This window comes from Rhinatrema bivittatum, chromosome 19 (assembly GCF_901001135.1).
Source record: "Rhinatrema bivittatum chromosome 19, aRhiBiv1.1, whole genome shotgun sequence".
In the NCBI taxonomy this organism is placed as follows: domain Eukaryota; kingdom Metazoa; phylum Chordata; class Amphibia; order Gymnophiona; family Rhinatrematidae; genus Rhinatrema; species Rhinatrema bivittatum.
In genome coordinates this window covers 22,251,478-22,268,808 of record NC_042633.1, presented here as the reverse complement: position 1 = coordinate 22,268,808, position 17,331 = coordinate 22,251,478, and the positions used below count along the sequence as shown (strand labels likewise).

Here is a 17,331-nt window from a genome sequence, read left to right as displayed (position 1 = left end):
CAAAGTAAGAAGGACTCTTGAGCAGGGAGTGCCCAGTGAGGTAGCCCCTCTGAAAGAAACCCCTTAGGGCAAGGCCGGGAGGCCCCAGCAGAGTGCGGAGACGTACAGCCTTAATCTCAGACTGAAGCCACCGGTGTAATGAGATGGCTGCGCTAAATAGCACTGAGGCATCCAATCCAGAACCTCCTGGTGGGAGGGACCAAGGGGTATGGATAGCTCCTAGGTTAAAGGGGTTGAGGACACGGACAGCGGCATCTAGTGGCCACACCGGGAGGGTCTGCCCCTCGGGTACTGTAGGTAGTTATTTATTTATTTCAACTGCTTTTCTTCTGCCATTACTCACAATGTGCTTCAAGGCAGATTACATTGCAGATTATTCACAAACATATGATGACAAGCAGCAACATAAGAATTCTTAAAAACAATACCATTAGTATAAAACAATAATGTTATTCATAGTTTCATTAAAATACAAGGTCTTTAAAAGCTCTCTCTATCCTCAGGGCTTACAATCTGAGAGGAAAAGGAGTGTGTTTTAGGGTAATAGGCAGTTTATTGCAAAGCATGCTATCTTTTTTAAGTTCAGAGAGAGAGAGAAAGGAGAGAGCACCTAGCTGTGATGACCTCATACTAGGTAGGTATTTATACCTCTATATAAGGCCTACCTAGTAACTGGAGGTGAGGTTCAGGTATTGGTGTAGGGGTTAGGGGCCACTTTGACATTCAAAGTGAGACGTACGAACAGAACAGTGCTCTCTTGTGAAGATTTGATGACCCTCGTAGTCAGGAAACTCACCCAAAGATGAGATTTGTGCAATGTTTTCTCAACCTAGCTTGATGTTACCCAGGTAGAGAGTCCATCAAGCTAGGTTGAGAGAACATTGCACAAATCTCATCTTGGATGAGTTTCCTCGCTCCAAAAGTCATCAAATCTTCAAAAGAGAGCACTGTTCTGTTCGTACATCACACTTTGAATGTCAAAGTGGCCCCTAACCCCTACACTAATACCTAAACCTCACCTCCAGTTACTAGGTAGGCCTTATATAGAGGTATAAATACCTACCTAGTATGAGGTCATCACAGCTAGGTGCTCTCTCCTTTCTCTCTCTCTCTCTCTCTCAAAAAACTGGTAATTGTCTCATAGGCCACTCTCCTGTGTGTTATTAAAATTAGGTCCAGCAGTAAAAAGAGGCACTAGGAAGCACCTCCTCCTTTTGGACGGCAGGTTTGACAGCCGACAGTCAATTTTGCCAGCATCGGTTCTCGAGCCCGCTGACAGCCATGGGTTCAGAAACCGGATGCCAGCAAACTGAGCGTCCAGTTTTCAAGCCGTGGGCCGACTTCAAATTTTTTTATTTTTACTTTTTTAAACTTTCGGGACCTCTGACTTAATATTGCCATGACATTAAATCGGAGGGTGCACAGAAAAGCAGTTTTTACTGCTTTTCTGTGCACATTCCCAGTGCACAGGGGTAAAGCTAGCATGTCCAAAACGCGCGTCCAAATGCCGGCTAACAGTGTGGTCCGTCGGAGCGCACTGTACTGTATCGGCCTGTGGGCAAACGGGCCACTCTTCTCCAGAGCCCAAGAGGAGATCGGAAACACCCAGCCACAAAAAAACAACCCTCGCTTCTCTTGTGCTGTTCCTGGTTGGGAGACACCTTGTGGGGGACCCGGGTCACAGAAGCAACACACAGAGGATAAGGAAAGACTGAGTTCGGTGTTTCACTGGGGGGAGCTGGCACATCCTGGATGAGCTTGGGAAGGAGGCAATGGGCTAAATCTGAGCAAATTTCATAAGAAGGCTGCACCCAATCATGTGCCAAAAGAAAGCCCTTTGGAGACAGAGAACTAGGCAGAGCTTCCTTATCTAAATTTTGAGATGCTGACCTCAGCCTCACATCCCTAAAGACAGCTACAAAGGAGGAAAGAGAGAACAGATTCCAAAACTTCACCACTGACTCTCTCTGCGTGAACCTGAAGTCACTTCAGCTCTAATCCTCGGCTCTGTCACCAACTCTGTGTGTGACCCTGGGGAGTCACTTTATCTCCCTGTGCCTCAGCTCTAATCCCCGGCTCTGTCACTGACTCTGTGTGTGACCCTGGGGGAGTCACTTTATCTCCCTGTGCCTCAGCTCTAATTCCCAGCTCTGTCACTGACTCTCTGTGTGTGACCCTGGGGGAGTCACTTTGTCTCCCTGTGCATCAGCTCTAATCCCCAGCTCTGTCACTGACTCTCTGTGTGTGACCCTGGGGGAGTCACTTTATCTCCCTGTGCCTCAGCTCTAATCCCCGGCTCTGTCACCGACTCTCTGTGTGTGACCCTGGGGGGAGTCACTTTATCTCCCTGTGCCTCAGGTCTAATCCCCGGCTCTGTCACCGACTCTCTGTGTGTGACCCTGGGGGAAGTCACTTTATCTCCCTGTGCCTCAGGTCTAATCCCCGGCTCTGTCACTGACTCTCTGTGTGTGACCCTGGGGGGGACTCAATTTATCTCCCTGTGCCTCAACTCTAATCCTCAGCTCTGTCACTGACTGTTTGTGTTTCTATGTGTTTGACCCTGGGTGATTCATTTTATCTCCCTCTGCCTGAGCTCTAATCCCCGACTTTGTCACTGACTCTTTGTATGTAACCCTGGGGGGAGTCACTTTATCTCCCTCTGCCTGAGCTCTAATCCCCGGCTTTGTCACTGACTCTCTGTATGTAACCCTGGGGGGAGTCACTTTATCTCCCTGTGCCTCAGCTCCAGTCCCCAGCTCTGTCACTGACTCTCTGTTACGGGACCGGGCCGTGCCCCGGTCCCTCCTCCTACCTTGGGGCCGGCCCGCACGGAGCTCTTCCCGGCCGCATAGGCCCAATCTTCAGCCTGCCGCGGCTCTCCCTGCTCGAGGGAGACGCCGCCAACCCGACGCGTTGGGCTTCGCCCCCTAGGCACGCATGCGGGGGCTCGACCCTTAAAGGGGCCAGCGCGGGAAATCCTAGGACGGCCTCCGGATGACGTCACACGCTGCAGGGTATTTAAACCCTGCAGCTCTATCAAGCTTTTGCCTTGCAATGAGGTTCCCTCTGGTTCAGAGTGTGTAGTTGCTGCATAGGATCCTGGATCATCTCTACTGTCTTCTGGCTTGACCTGGTTTCGACTCCTGACCTGTCTTCAGCTTCTGCCCCTTTGTTTTGGTATCGACATCTGACCTCTGGCTTCCGACCCGGCTTCGTCCACGACTCCGTCTTCTGCTTCGTCCCTGGCTTTGGTTTGGACCTCTGACTCCTGGCTTCTGACCCAGCTCCACTCCCGGACTCCGACTCTGGTTCTTCCTCACCTCAGGTATCCGGTACTTGCTGGCCCAGAGGATTCTCCTAAGTCCCAGCGGAGTGTTCCTATAACAGGGATCTGTGTCTGGGGAAGGTACAAAGATCTTATAGAGGGGAGTGTTCCTATAACAGGGATCCGTGTCTGGGGAAGGTACAAAGATCTTAACTCGGAGGGTGCACAGAAAAGCAGTTTTTACTGCTTTTCTGTGCACTTCCCCGGTGGCGAGAGAAATTAACACCTACTTTGGGTAGGCGCTAATTTCTTAAAGTAAAATGTGCGGCTTGGCTGCACATTTTACTTTCTGAATCGCGCAGGAATAAGTAATAGGGCCATCAACATGCATTTGCATGTTGCGGGCGCTATTAGGTTCGGGGGGGTTGTACACGCATTTTCGAGGCGCTATTACCCCTTACTGAATAAGGGGTAAAAATAGCGCATCGAAAACGCGCGTCCAATTGCGGGTTAACAGTGCGCTCCACCGGAGCGCACTGTACTGTATCGGCCTGTTTACCAGTCAGGGTGGAGATCTTCAGACCTTCACCCTCCACCGGACTGGAAGCAGGTGACATCTGGATGGTAGTTTGGATCTAGCGCCTGGTTCGAAAAAAAATATTTTGCTAACTGTCTCTTTCAGCTAATTTCAAGTTTTGACATCAGAGTTGAAATTTGGTGCACAATACAAGAAAAGAAAAAAAGAAACTTTTTTTTTGTCAGAGGATGACTTGGTGCATTTCTATGTGAGAATTATCACAGAGGTTTGTGTTTAATGTCGTTTATTAATTGAGTAGATTGATTAATTAAATGAAATGTAAATTAATCTTTTCACTTTTTTTTTTTTGGTTAGTCCCGGTTTTATTGTGAAGGCTGTTTTCTTTTTTTTTTTATAATAAATCTTTGTACAACACTATGCAACTGTCAAAATAATTGGTAGACAAAAAGAATTGGGGAGAAAAAGTGACCCGGGCGATACTTTAGGGGGCAGATTTTCAAAGGGGTACGCACCCCCCGAAAACCTACCCCAAGCTCCCCCTGCGTACGCCGAGCCTATGTTGAATAGGCTCGGCGGCGCGTACAAGCCCCGGGACGCGCGTATCTATTAAAATCCGGCGTACTCTTGTTTGCGCCGGTCGTGCGAACAAAAGTACGCGCGGGCGTACTTTTTTAAAATCTTCCCTTCGATATATATATTTGGAAAAATTAAAAAATAAAAATCAAATCTGCAATAGAATGAATCCAAATTATTCTAGTCCTATGACAAAGTTGTAGCTGGTCTCAAACCTACTGAAACATTTGCAGAATAAATGACCATAAAACAGAAAGAAAAATAGAAAAAAATTACAATTTCAGAATAAATAAAAAATAGATAAGGAATAACAGCTGGTTTCAAATCTATAGACAAGATCTACAGGAGACAGTCTATCTACTGTTGAACTGTATGATCACATTGGGAAGGTGGTCTTAGAAAGACAGGAAAAGGCAAATCTGAGCAGTGATAAAAAAAGGGGAGGTCCAAGAAACCATATTCATTCTTGGCAATCCTCTTCCAAACTTCCTTCCTTGCACAAAAAGAGAGAGCTTACAAAAAGACAATGAGGGCGTAATGAATTATAGCACAGCTTTAACTCTAAAAAGAAGAATACATGTGAAAAAAAAGTTTCAAATAGAATCAGTTTCTTTTGTTATAAGGTGAATTTTGTATTAAATATATATATTTTTTCATTTTGTTACATGTGCCATAAGCTTTCTAGTTTCCTATTTTCTTTGACTGATTTCCGCCCCTTTCTCTCTGATTGATTAAAAATAGAATCTTGGAAGCCCAGATTAAACATATTTCACACATTAAAATGGTCAAAAAGACCAAAATGACTGTCACCATGGATAAATGTGCTGTGAAAGAGGCTATTAATGAAAATGGCATTTTCCAACAAAAGGAAAACAGGCCCAAATGAGGAAAATAAGAAAAAGCATAAGCACTGGCAATGTGCATGTAAAATATAAATAAGGCAAGTCTAGCAAGAATGAGAAGAAACCATAGAAGTAAAACTAATAATAAAACATTTTTCAATGTACAAACTGTACTCTGTTACCACCGAAAGGAAAGTACCTTGAATTTATCACTTTAAGAGTGAAATGATAAGAGGATCTCAATAGCTTACAGCATAGCTTACAGCATATTTTATACAAACGAAAATTGCTTTGGAAAAAAACGAAAAAACAAAAAGAAAAAATGTGGATACGGGTGAAAAAAGACCTATGATTAAAGATGATCCCATAAGCGGCTCAAGCAAAGAGCAGAGATGCTCAAAAGACCGCAGGATGGTATGAAGGTCTATAAACCAGTTGCACCCAATGTATAAATAATGGGATCTTGTTTAATGGGATCTTGTTTTTGAAAAATGTGAAACTTTGAAATATTTGAACAACTGCTTGTTGACGTAGTGTTTACATTTATTTTGAAATAATCGTCGACTTTGTTGCAGTCTGGGAAGCTGCAGACCAGGAGTGAACCCTTGGGCCGAACTACCCCAATGATAGGGCAGGTCGGGAGGCGGAGCCACAGGCAGAGGTCTTCACCCGGGAACCAGGAACCCCCCAGGAGGAGCCCGTAGGGTCCTAGAACCTTGGGACTTAGGAGAACAGTGAGAGTCTCTATAGTAGAAGAAGGCCTGGGCAGAGAGTATGATATGGTAGTCCAATAGGAATGCTGTAGTCCGTGGGCTAGTTGGGTCCGGCGTGTGCTGGAGCAGATAGTGAGCAGATACAGAGTCTATAGCGTGCTGTGGACTGGAGCAAGCTATGAGCAGGAACGGAGTCTGTAGCGTGCTGTGAGCTGAAGCAAGCTGTGAGCAGGAACGGAGTCTGTAGTGTGCTGAGAACTGGAACAGACTGTGAGCAGGATCGGAGTCTGTAGCATGCTATGAGCTGAAGCAAGTAGAGATGTGAATCGTGTCCTCGATCGTCTTAACGATCGATTTCAGCTGGGAGGGGGAGGGAATCGTATTGTTGCCGTTTGCGTGTGTAAACTATCGTGAAAAATCGTTAAAATCGTGAGCCGGCACACTAAACCCCCCTAAAACCCACCCCGACCCTTTAAATTAAATCCCCCACCCTCCCGAACCCCCCCCAAATGCTTTAAATTACCTGGGGATCCGGCGGTGGTCCAGAACGGCGGCGGTCCGGAACGGCCCCCTCAATAGGATCGTGTTGTCTTCAGCCGGCGCCATTTTTCAAAATGGCTGCCGCAAAATGGCGGCGGCCATAGACCAAAACAATTCGACGGAGGAGGTCGTTCCGGACCCCCGCTGGACTTTTGGCAAGTCTTGTGGGGGTCAGGAGGCCCCCCAAGCTGGCCAAAATTTTCCTGGGAGTCCAGCGGGGTTCCGGGAGCGATTTCTTGCCACGAATCGTTTTCGTACGGAAAATGGCCGGCAGGAGATCGACTGCAGGAGGTCGTTCAGGGGGTTCCCCACAAGACTTGCCAAAAGTCCAGCGGGGGTCCGGAACGACCTCCTCCGTCGAATCGTTTTGGTCTATGGCCGCCGCCATTTTGCGGCGGCCATTTTGAAAAATGGCGCCGGCTGAAGACAACACGATCCTATTGAGGGGGCCGTTCCGGACCGCCGCCGTTCTGGACCACCGCCGGATCCCCAGGTAATTTAAAGCATTTGGGGGGGGTTCGGGAGGGTGGGGGATTTAATTTAAAGGGTCGGGGTGGGTTTTAGGGGGTTTTAGTGTGCCGGTTTTCCTGCCCTCCCCCTTCCCCCGATTTACGATTTTTTAACGATAAATCGGGGGAATTGGTATTGTATCGTGGCCCTAACGATTTTTTGACGATTTAAAATATATCGGACGATATTTTAAATCGTCAAAAAACGATTCACATCCCTAGAAGCAAGCTGTGAGCAGGAACGGAGTCTGTAGCGTGCTGAGAACTGGAACAGACTGTGAGCAGGATCGGAGTCTGTAGCGTGCTATGAGCTGAAGCAAGCTGTGAGCAGGAACGGAGTCTGTAGCGTGCTGAGAACTGGAACCGACTGTGAGCAGAAACAGAGTCTGTAGCGTGCCGTGAGATGAAGCAACCTGCGAGCAGGAACGCAGACGAACTCAGATCAAGCTGGCAGCAGGCAGGAGCGGAATCAGGCACGGGCAATAGTCGGTGGCTGGCGGCGAGCAGAAGCGGAATCAGGAACAGGCTGAGGTCAATGGCAGGCGGCAGGCAGAAGCAGAGTCAGGAACAGGCTGAGGTCAATGGCAGGTGGCAGGCAGAAGCGGAGTCAGGAACTAGCAGAAGTCAAGTCAGGAACGTGGAACAAGCGAAGCGCAACTCAGAACTACTAACCAGTAGCGACCCTCGTTGCAAGGCAATGAGACGGTAACCGAACACCGGTTAAATCAGGCTTGGGCGTGGCATCGTTAGCCCGGGCGGGGCCAGAATTCCCGGCGGCTGTGCGTCCATAGTGCGCGTCCTCACGCGCGCGCGTGGCAGCAGGGAGATGAGCTGGTAATGGCGGACGCCCTGGAGGGCCGGCAGAGCCGCGGGAGCGGCGTTTCCACCACTGTAGGTAAGCACAGTGCAGAGCGGATAGGGGGGAAGCGGTGGAGACCGCAACAGACTTTGAAAAAAGAAAAAAGAGTAATCACAGTATATGTGGATTTCTAGATGACCAGGAAATAAAAGGAGCACTCAGGGAAGACAGGGATCAAGTTTCCACAGCTAAGTTGGCTCTGCAGGTCTGAGGTCAACAGCCTGTTTTCAACAAGAGCACATTCAGGACAGGCCGACATTCAGGCGTGGAGGGCTCCATTTTTAAGATAATGACTTGCTTAGCTCTTCCTCATATTCTCCTTGGAATCTTGGCTGTAACTATATAGTCATGTGACCAGCTATGTTTTCAATTTTTCTTTCCTAGGCCATCCGCAGATCTTGGTGAAGAGGAAGATTGCAGCTTTAAAAATGTCCAAGAAAGAACTGTTACATGCTTGCGTTGTTTTTTCTGGCTGTCTTCTCCTTGTCCATAATCATTCAAATCAGTAATAAGTGGATCCATCAACAAAGGAGAGCACTCCTGAATGCCTCATCCATACTATGCAAATGCCCCATGTCCCAAACCAGAGAGGACAATAACAAGAAAGAGGAATATAAGACCAAGAAGAAAAGTGGTGGCATTTGGACAGCGAACTCAGTCGGTCGCTTTGGCAACCAAATGGGAGAGTATGCCACTTTGTATGCCTTGGCCAAGCTCAATGGCCATAAGGCCTACATACTGCAGGCCATGCACAACTGGCTGGCCCCTATCTTCAAGATCAGCCTACCAGTGCTCCATCAGGATGTGGTTGATAAGATTCCTTGGAGGAACTATAACCTCCATGACTGGATGTCGGAGGAGTATGAACACATTGAAGGGAAGTATGTGAAACTTATCAGCACCCCCTGCTCATGGACCTTCTACCACCACATTCAAGAGGAAATCTTCCAAGAGTTCACCTTCCATGACTTCATCAGGGATGAGGCCAACAAGTATTTAGAGAAAGTGAAAGGGACCAGGAGTAATGCCACCTTCATCGGGGTCCACGTGCGAAGGGGGGACTACCTCCACATCATGCCCAACCAATGGAAAGGGGTGGTTGCAGACAAGGCCTACCTAGAGAAGGCAATGGGTTATTTCCGTAATAAATATCAGGAACCCATCTTTGTGGTGACCAGCAATGGAATGCAGTGGTGTAAGGAGAACATTAACACCTCCAGAGGAGACGTCTACTTCTCTGGGGATGGGATGGAGTCCTCTCCTGGGAAGGACTTCGCCCTTCTTGCCCACTGCAACCATACCATCATGACCATTGGCACGTTTGGCTACTGGGCAAGCTATCTGGCTAGAGGGGAGACCATTTACCTCACCAATTACACTCTACCAGACTCTCCGTTCATGAACGTCTTCCATTACGATGCTGCCTTCCTACCAGAGTGGATTGGGATCCCCGCTGACTTATCACCTCTTCTCCTTGAACTGGCAAAGAAAGCGGCACCCCCAGGAAAAAACTCAAAATCTACATAGGACTAACAACTACTTCCATACTATAAATACTCTAAAATTAAGAAACTGTGTTATATTTATTGGAAATATTTCTGAATGAATCAAGTATAAACTTGGCATGACGTTATATAAGCTCATCAATGATGACTCTTGCCCTTGGGCAAATTCCTTGCTTAGTGGTAGATTTTCAAAAAATATGTGCGTACATGGAAGTGTGATTTTATAACATGCACGCGCTGGCGTGCTCATATTATAAAATTCCAGGTCATCACGCGCAAGTGTGATGACCATCCCCCCAGACCTCAGAAATGAGCCATGCCTCCTAACCTTTAGGAAAAGACTCAAGACATGGCTATTTAGGCAAGCATTCCCGAACTCCAACTAATACGCCTCGCCAGCAAAATATCCTACACAGTAGCTATATATATATACTGTATTCTGTATATATTGTATACCTGTATATAATTAACTTCTTCTATCTCTCTTTATTTTCCTCCTCCCCAGTTCAATAGTCCTTGTTAATTGTAACTGCATCTCTTCTTCACGTTTATCTATGTTCTTTTTTGTATTCATTGCACCCCTGTTTTTTATGTAAACCGACATGATGTGAGCGCTTCATGAATGCCGGTATAAAAAAACCTTAAATAAATAAATAAATAAATAAAGTGGGGGAATAATTTAGCAAATTCGAATGGCGACACATCGGGGCCTTCCCCAGTTCCCTCCCAGTCCGCTCCAATTAAGGAACTTTCCAACCCCCTACCCTAACCTCCCTTCCCCTATCCTACCCTCCCACTATCCCTATCCTAGCCCCCCCCCCCCCCCATTTCTTTAACTCACCTTTTGCTCCTGCAAAGGAGCAGGAGCAAGTTGTGCGTGCCGGCACCCTGCCAGCACGCGATTCCCTGGCAAAGTGGCAAATGGCCGCCGTACCGGGTGCCTCTAGCCCTGCCCCACCCCCGGACTGCTCCCTTTTAAAGCCCTGGCAATTACACACGTCCCGGGGTTTACGCACGTGGCCAGGCCCATTTGAAAATTGGCCCGGCACGCGTAAGGCCTAGGATTTATGCGTGCCGGGGTTTTAAAATCCAGCCTTTAAGTTCTACCAACCAGCCTGTTCTTTACGCTCCTCACAGCGTGGCCTCCTAGAAGGGCACGCCTTCAGATCACACGTGACTGTTCATTTTCCGTGGCAGGCTCAGAATTTTGGAACTCACCCCCCCCCCCCCCCCTTGAAATGCAACAGTGCCAATTTTATCAAAAATTTCAGAAAGCTCCTAGAACCTTTTGTTCGGTTTGGTTATTTTTTAATTTTTATTACATTTTAATTTGTCTGCGTTGCTTTAATATTTTATATTGTCAGTGGAAACCTTGGTAACATGAATAAATAAGAGGGCAGCCAATAGGAAAACATTCATTTCCTAAACTGACCTTAACTGACCTGAAAAGTGTCAAATTGTATCATGTTCTGTTAGTGCGCACTACAATGGTTTGTGCGCACTAACTCATGGTGAGTGCGCACTAACTCCCCTTAGTGCGCACTAATCGGAAAAAAAACGATTTTTAACTAAAAAATCGTGCCAAACACGATTTTCTTCTCCTGCCAGACGATTTCAATCGTTAAGACGATAGGGCACACGATCACATCCCTAATGCTTCAGTGTGGCCAGTCAATGTTCTAGAAAACTTTGGCAAAACTTTTCCGTGCTGGGGTTCCATCTGATGATGTCACCTATCTGTGAGAACTACCATCCTGCTTGTCCCTAGGAGAAAAATAACAATTGATCCATCCAGTCTGTCCAGTTATTCCTGTCCACACTGCCAAGGATGTCTAGAAGCCTGCCAGCCATACAGTATGACTGCCTGTAGGCTAGCAATTTTTATCCAAGACAGTTTTTGATCATCTTCCTCCACTGTTACACTGACTGGGTGGCTGAGCTAAGCAAAATCCCATTTTAGTTTACCCCCAGAAATCCCACCCTTCGCCTCTCCTTCCTATGTTTGTTTAGTTATTTATTTAAAATTTTTATATTCTATCACCTCCAAAGCAAAGTCCCACAAATACCAATTCAGCTGTAACCTGAATATCCAACCTGAGAGAGAGAGAGAGAATGACCCTACATACCAGCACAGTAAGAGCTCACTTTCAACTCAGGGTGGGTGGGTTGGGCAGGGTTTCATTGGTCTGCCCGATGAAATGATGATTAATATTAAATATTGATACTGATTATACTGATTGAATAATAGTGATGAATTGGTGATTAAAACAATGATTTGAATATATGAATGATAATTAACGATAGTGATAAATGGCCGCTCCCCCGTCCCCCGCTAATCTTGAGAAATCTCAGGGTGAGGCAGGATTCAAAAGTTCCCAGTTACGCTTGCACACAAGTTATATGCTATTTCAGAAACCTCAACGTCTGTCAGCGCCCACGGGTAGAGCAGGGACGGGCCCGGGCGTTCCAGGGCCTGGCCAGCACTTATGGGAGTAAGTTTCGATTTTAAGAGCAATTTATGCACGTAAACTTGGAAGCTTGCTCATGTACATTTACGTCTGCCCAGCAATCAGGAGTGAGTGATTGTAAAAGAAGTGTGGGTGAAATGGGGGCGGTGGGCTGAAGAGCCAGGAGGCTCTCGAGGACCTGCAGATGGACTGGGCAAACTTGTAGATGAACTGGAAAAAGTGGCCACTTCATTGCCGCGCACATGTTAGAAAATCTCCGATTTAACAGGCGCAAAAGCTGACTTATGGAGGGTAAATGCTCTAAAATACGTGTGTTAAATCTACTCGCATGTCACGCCAAAATTATTGAGCAGCACTTATTTAGCAGTGCATGTAACCCACCTCCTTCAGGCAGTGTTCAGTGCTGGTAACAAATTTTACATTCAAAATACATACAACAATACAATCACACTTAAAATATTCTAAAACAATACCTAGATTATTCATTAAAAGCAATAGTAAAATAGAATGCCTTGCCCTGCTTCTTGAACAACTTGATGTCAGATAGTACTCTAAGGTCAGGGGACAAAGCATTCCAAATAGCCAGAGCCACCTATGTAATAGCCCTTGATCTAGTAGCTTGTAATTTACTATAGATGTGAATTTGTTTAAAATGAAGGCACAAAACATGACAAATAAGGACAATTTGTTTAATTCGGGGGCCCCCTAGAATGAAACAAACTTTATTTGTTGCATTCATTTTAAATACATGTATCGGGCCTAGGCCTGAGGCCAGAGCCTCGCCTAGGGCATAGGCCGAATCACAAATCAGGGGCTGCAACCTATGCCCGAGTGCAATGCCAGCACCTTGGCCTAGGCCTAGACCTAGCCCTGAAGCCAGGGCTTTGCCTAGGGCATAGGCCAAGGCCCAAAGCAGGGGCTGCAGCCTAGGCCCAAGTGCGATGCCAGGGTTTTGGCCTAGGCCCAATCTGATGCTGGTGCGCTGGCCAAGTAACCCCCCCCCCCCCCCCCCCGCCATCAAACTTACCTGATCCATAGGGTATCCATGTTAGTGGCCTAGGCCGGGTTCCAACACCTGGGCCTTGGCCGCAGCTAGAGCCCTTGACCAAGGCCCGATGCCATGGCCCGGCCTGGAGGCTGGGTCTCGACTTGGACCCACGCCTAATGCTGCGACCTGGCTCAACCTGGAGACTAGGTCCCAATGCCTGAGCCTTGGCCTAGACCAGAAGCCCGGAGGCCGGGTCCCGACGTTAGGGTCTCGGTCTGGATCCAGACCCAGGCCCAATGCTGTGGCCCAGCCAAGAGGCTGGGATCCCGACATTTGGCCTCACCCCAGGGTCAGGCTCAGAGCCCACGCCTCGGAGCAGGTCCAACCTCTTCTTTTCTTCTTCAACTGACGCCATCCACAGGCGTCATCTGCTGGGGTGAATGCGCCAGAGCTAATTAACTCCAGCTCAACCCCAGCGGACAGAGTTACTTGAAGAAGAAGAGGACATCAGACATGTCTGGGATCTGAGCCTGGGCCTGACCCTAGGCTGGGGCTCAGGCTTCAGGACACAGCCTCCAGCCCAGGCCCCAGCTGCTGCTGGGCCTGGGCTTACATAGCCTCCTGAGATTGTATATTTCTATTAAGTAGATACCGAGAGATGTTCTTAGACAGGCCACAAGGATTTTCTAAATTTAATTAAAACAATCACTGAAATCTTGAACTAACTGGCAGCCAATGCAAGTTCATAGAAGTTTAGGGGTGATATAAAAGCTGTAAAGCATGCAAGTAACTCTTGAGCAATCCTACATATATACTATTACAGTAGTCAAGTTGACCAAATAAAATTGATTGTAAACCTGACCAAAAAAGACCTGGGTCAAATATGATTTTAATGGCATTAATGTCTTAACTTAAAAAATGCCTTCTTTATGACAGATTTAATCTGCTGCTTGAACGTTAATTTAGAATCAATAATGCCCAGATTTTGAGCATCATAATTAATTTCTAATGGAACCCCTCAAATAAGAAGCATGCTCTGTACCTGAGCCTGCTTTTTTTTCCAATCCACAGCAATGCAGTTTTTACCACATTCAAGGTAAATAATTATTCATCAACCAACTCTTGATTTCAGACATACAATGTTGGGACCTTGGTCCTGGAAAAGCCCCATTATTACTGGAATTATAAACGTGTTTATCGTCTGCATAAAGAAAATACAATAATCCCAGATTTCCAAACACTGGTACAGAGGTTGAAGAAACAATATTAAATAGCACCAGCAAGAGTGCTGAATCCTGGGGAACCACTGTCCGAATCTTAAAAACTAAGGGGTAGATTTAAAAGAAGCGCGCGCGGCCTACGTCTGCGCGCGCTACCCGGCGCGCGCCGCATGGACGCCCGATTTTATAACATGCGCGCGCAGGCAGGAGGATGGCTGCAGGGCGAAGGCCCTTGTGGGTGAGCAAGAGAAGCTTGAACTGTGTGAGGAAGCAGATGGAGAGCAGGATAGGAAAACCAGGATCTTCGGCTCCTTGGCAAGAACGTGAATGTTTGCTTTTGCCATTTTTATTCTCTTGAACAGCTAGCGCACCTGTGATTGTCCAGATACGTGTGTGTGTGTGTTTATGTGCATATCTATATCTATATATCTATATATATATATCTTATTTTGAGTTTCTTGCTGTCAAGGATAGGAGAAGGAAGGCTGAGAGTTCAACAAAACGTCTTCAATACACGGCTGGTGTTTCTAACTTCAGGGCAGTACTGAATTCAGCGTCCTGAAAAAAATCTTTCCAAAACCACTTTAGCACTTCATTGAACTTTTAACTTTGCGAGTCCTGAAAATGCTTGGGATTAACCTCCCTCCTTCCACCCCTCCCCCCCCCAAGGAAGCCATCTTTTGCCAAAACAAACAGCCTCTGTTGGGGAAGGGGAAGGGGAATGAGGAATTTTCCTTACGATATGGCATTTCCTGAGCAATCCCAACCCACACTAATGTTTATGTTCGAGAAGAGAAATACCAGTGAGGCGGTATATGGACTTTAAATCATTGATCCTGTTGTACTGGCTTTACAAACGTTAAGCATGCCATGAATGTATTTTACTTTCATTGCCAAAGACTGTGCTGGTTTAGACATTAATTCGTGATCCGGGTTTCTCCAGCTTTGTTGAAAGCCAAATATGGGATGAATGCATGTGAGCAGAAATTATAAACATTCTGTTAATGAAACACTGGGGATTTAGATGGTTTTTATTGCATTATCGTTTACATTGTTTTGGAGCAAAATCATATGTTAATGACCTGTTGCTCTTTGGCTTTTCCTAGAGGGGATTGTGATGGCCCACTGCCTCCCGCAAAGAAGGCAGGGAAGTGCTCAAAAGATTTGAATCGATAAAGGCAAGCGTAGAGCATGGGCTGGCAAATTTCAGTAGAGGGCCTGAGACCTGGAAACATTGTCAAAATAATTTTATTCCCGGCTTGTGTCATCTCGTGAGAGGCTGGCACACCTTTTAGACCCTCACTGGATAATTTTAAAAGGCACGTGCGTATCGCCGGGCGAGCGGGAGAGAATGCCGCAATTTTTTTCGGGCGTGCAAGCGCGCGCATCTCATTTAAAATCCCGTGGCCGCGCGTACGTGTGCGCGTGATCTTAAGAGGCGGCTCGCGTAAATGTCCCGCGCGTATTTCCGCTAGGGCTTTAGCAGCTTTTACATGCGTCTGTGGGCGGAGTTTACAAGGTGCTCGCGCGAGGGGAAAACCATTTTTTTCCAATTACTCCACGAGTTTGTCCAGTTCATATTGAGGTCTTCAAGACCCCTCTGGGTCTTCATCCTGGAAGCCCTCTCCCCACCACTTCACCCCGAACCTTCACGCTGTGCTGAAAGCCCTAAAACTCGAAATCTCTAGACGTGCTCCTCATCAGGACCTGCGGTAAAGTTTCGTGGAGAACACCTGGACGCGCGTCAAGGTCAGCTTCTTTGAAATGTGGAGTTACGAACATAAATCTCAGCCCTGCCCCTTTTCCACCCCTCGTACCTGACATGGGTATGTACGCGCGTACTTCGGCTTCTTAAAAGTTGCGTTGCTCAGGCGCGGGTCTGCATACGCACGTTGGTGGCCATTTTTTTGCGCGAGCAGCACTTTTAAAGTCTTCCTCCCTGGCAGCGGCGAGAAACTGGCAGCGGCAGGGACACCAAAGGAAAAAAAAATAGCCAGGGGAAAGCTCGCCAGAGAGAAATGTGCAGGGTCAGTTAACCATGTGATGAGGACAGCCGGCGCAGCTACCTACACTGGAGCCTTTTCCCTGTCTCCTTCGTACATGTTGCTACACTGTAACGAATCTGGCTGGTGGTGCCAAGGAATGGTTGACGCAGCCTAATGGGAAACCCCTTAGGCCCACTCTGTCAGCAGGCAGACACACCCTGTGACGGGGCTGAGGGCGCTTTGCCTATATCAGCCTCCTTCCCCGCACGTTGAGCCCTTGGGTTCTGGTGGCCGGCAGGTCTTAGATGGGTCCCTGGGGCAGTAGCAAGAACAAGAATCCAAGGCCAGGTGGAAGTCAGGACAGATAGCAGACCGAGGACCAGTAGATAGGCTGGAGGTCAGGACAGGCCGCAAACGAGAATGGGCAGGGAACAGAGCTGAGTTCAGAATCCAGGAAATCAGGCCAAGACAGGACTGAACCATGGCAAGGATAGGAGCAGGAAGAATACGGAGGACCGGGACCAGCAAGGAAAGGATAAGGCAGGGACTCAGGAACAAGGCTAGAGACAGGAACAGGCAACACTGGAACACGGAGCAGGACAAGAACGCAGGAACAAGGCACGACAGGAGCCCTGTTGCTGAGGCAAGGAGCTGCCATGGGGCCCGGGCCTACGTTTGCCAGGAGGCTGACACCACCAGGAGGTGCCGCTCTGGGCCTTTCTGCCTATTAGAGAGGCCGAGTCATGGCGGCGTGCGCGTCTGGATCCGGCGCTGTTCCTGCTGCGTTGAGACCGGGCTGCACCGTGGGCGGGTGCTGCGGCCCGCGGGCTGCGAGTCCTAGCATATGCCAGACCCTCATGCAAGCAAAAAGCAGTGCAGAAACAGGCAGAGGGACTCTCGCCCCCTCTAAAGGAGACGCAGTGGAGATGGATTTGTCGGCTAGAGACGCAGCAGGGATTCAGCCAAAGCGACGGCTTTGGCTGAATCCCTGCTGGTTTAATGCTGGTTTAATGGAACAAAGTCAGCATGGCTTTACCCAGGGCAAGTCTTGCCTCACAAATCTGCTTCACTTTTTTGAAGGAGTTAATAAACATGTGGATAAGGGTGAACCGGTAGATATAGTATACTTGGATTTTCAGAAGGCGTTTGACAAAGTTCCTCATGAGAGGCTTCTAGGAAAAGTAAAAAGTCATGGGATAGGTGGCGATGTCCTTTCGTGGATTGCAAACTGGTTAAAAGACAGGAAACAGAGAGTAGGATTAAATGGGCAATTTTCTCAGTGGAAGGGAGTGGACAGTGGAGTGCCTCAGGGATCTGTATTGGGAC

At 47.6% G+C, this 17,331-nt stretch overlaps 1 protein-coding gene across 1 annotated transcript; it reads left to right on the top strand.

Annotated features, from left to right (window-relative positions):
- Window positions 1–8,297: 8,297 nt before the first annotated feature.
- On the top strand, window positions 8,298–9,542 carry LOC115080689 (galactoside 2-alpha-L-fucosyltransferase 2-like). Its single transcript, XM_029585045.1, has one exon. The coding sequence runs from the start codon at window positions 8,413–8,415 to the stop codon at window positions 9,364–9,366; it is 954 nt and encodes a 317-aa protein (XP_029440905.1). The 5' UTR covers window positions 8,298–8,412; the 3' UTR covers window positions 9,367–9,542.
- Window positions 9,543–17,331: the final 7,789 nt, after the last annotated feature.

Bases quoted from the DNA above. Each gene is read 5' to 3' on its own strand.
- LOC115080689 (XM_029585045.1), top strand. From the start codon at position 8,413: ATGTCCCAAACCAGAGAGGACAATAACAAGAAAGAGGAATATAAGACC.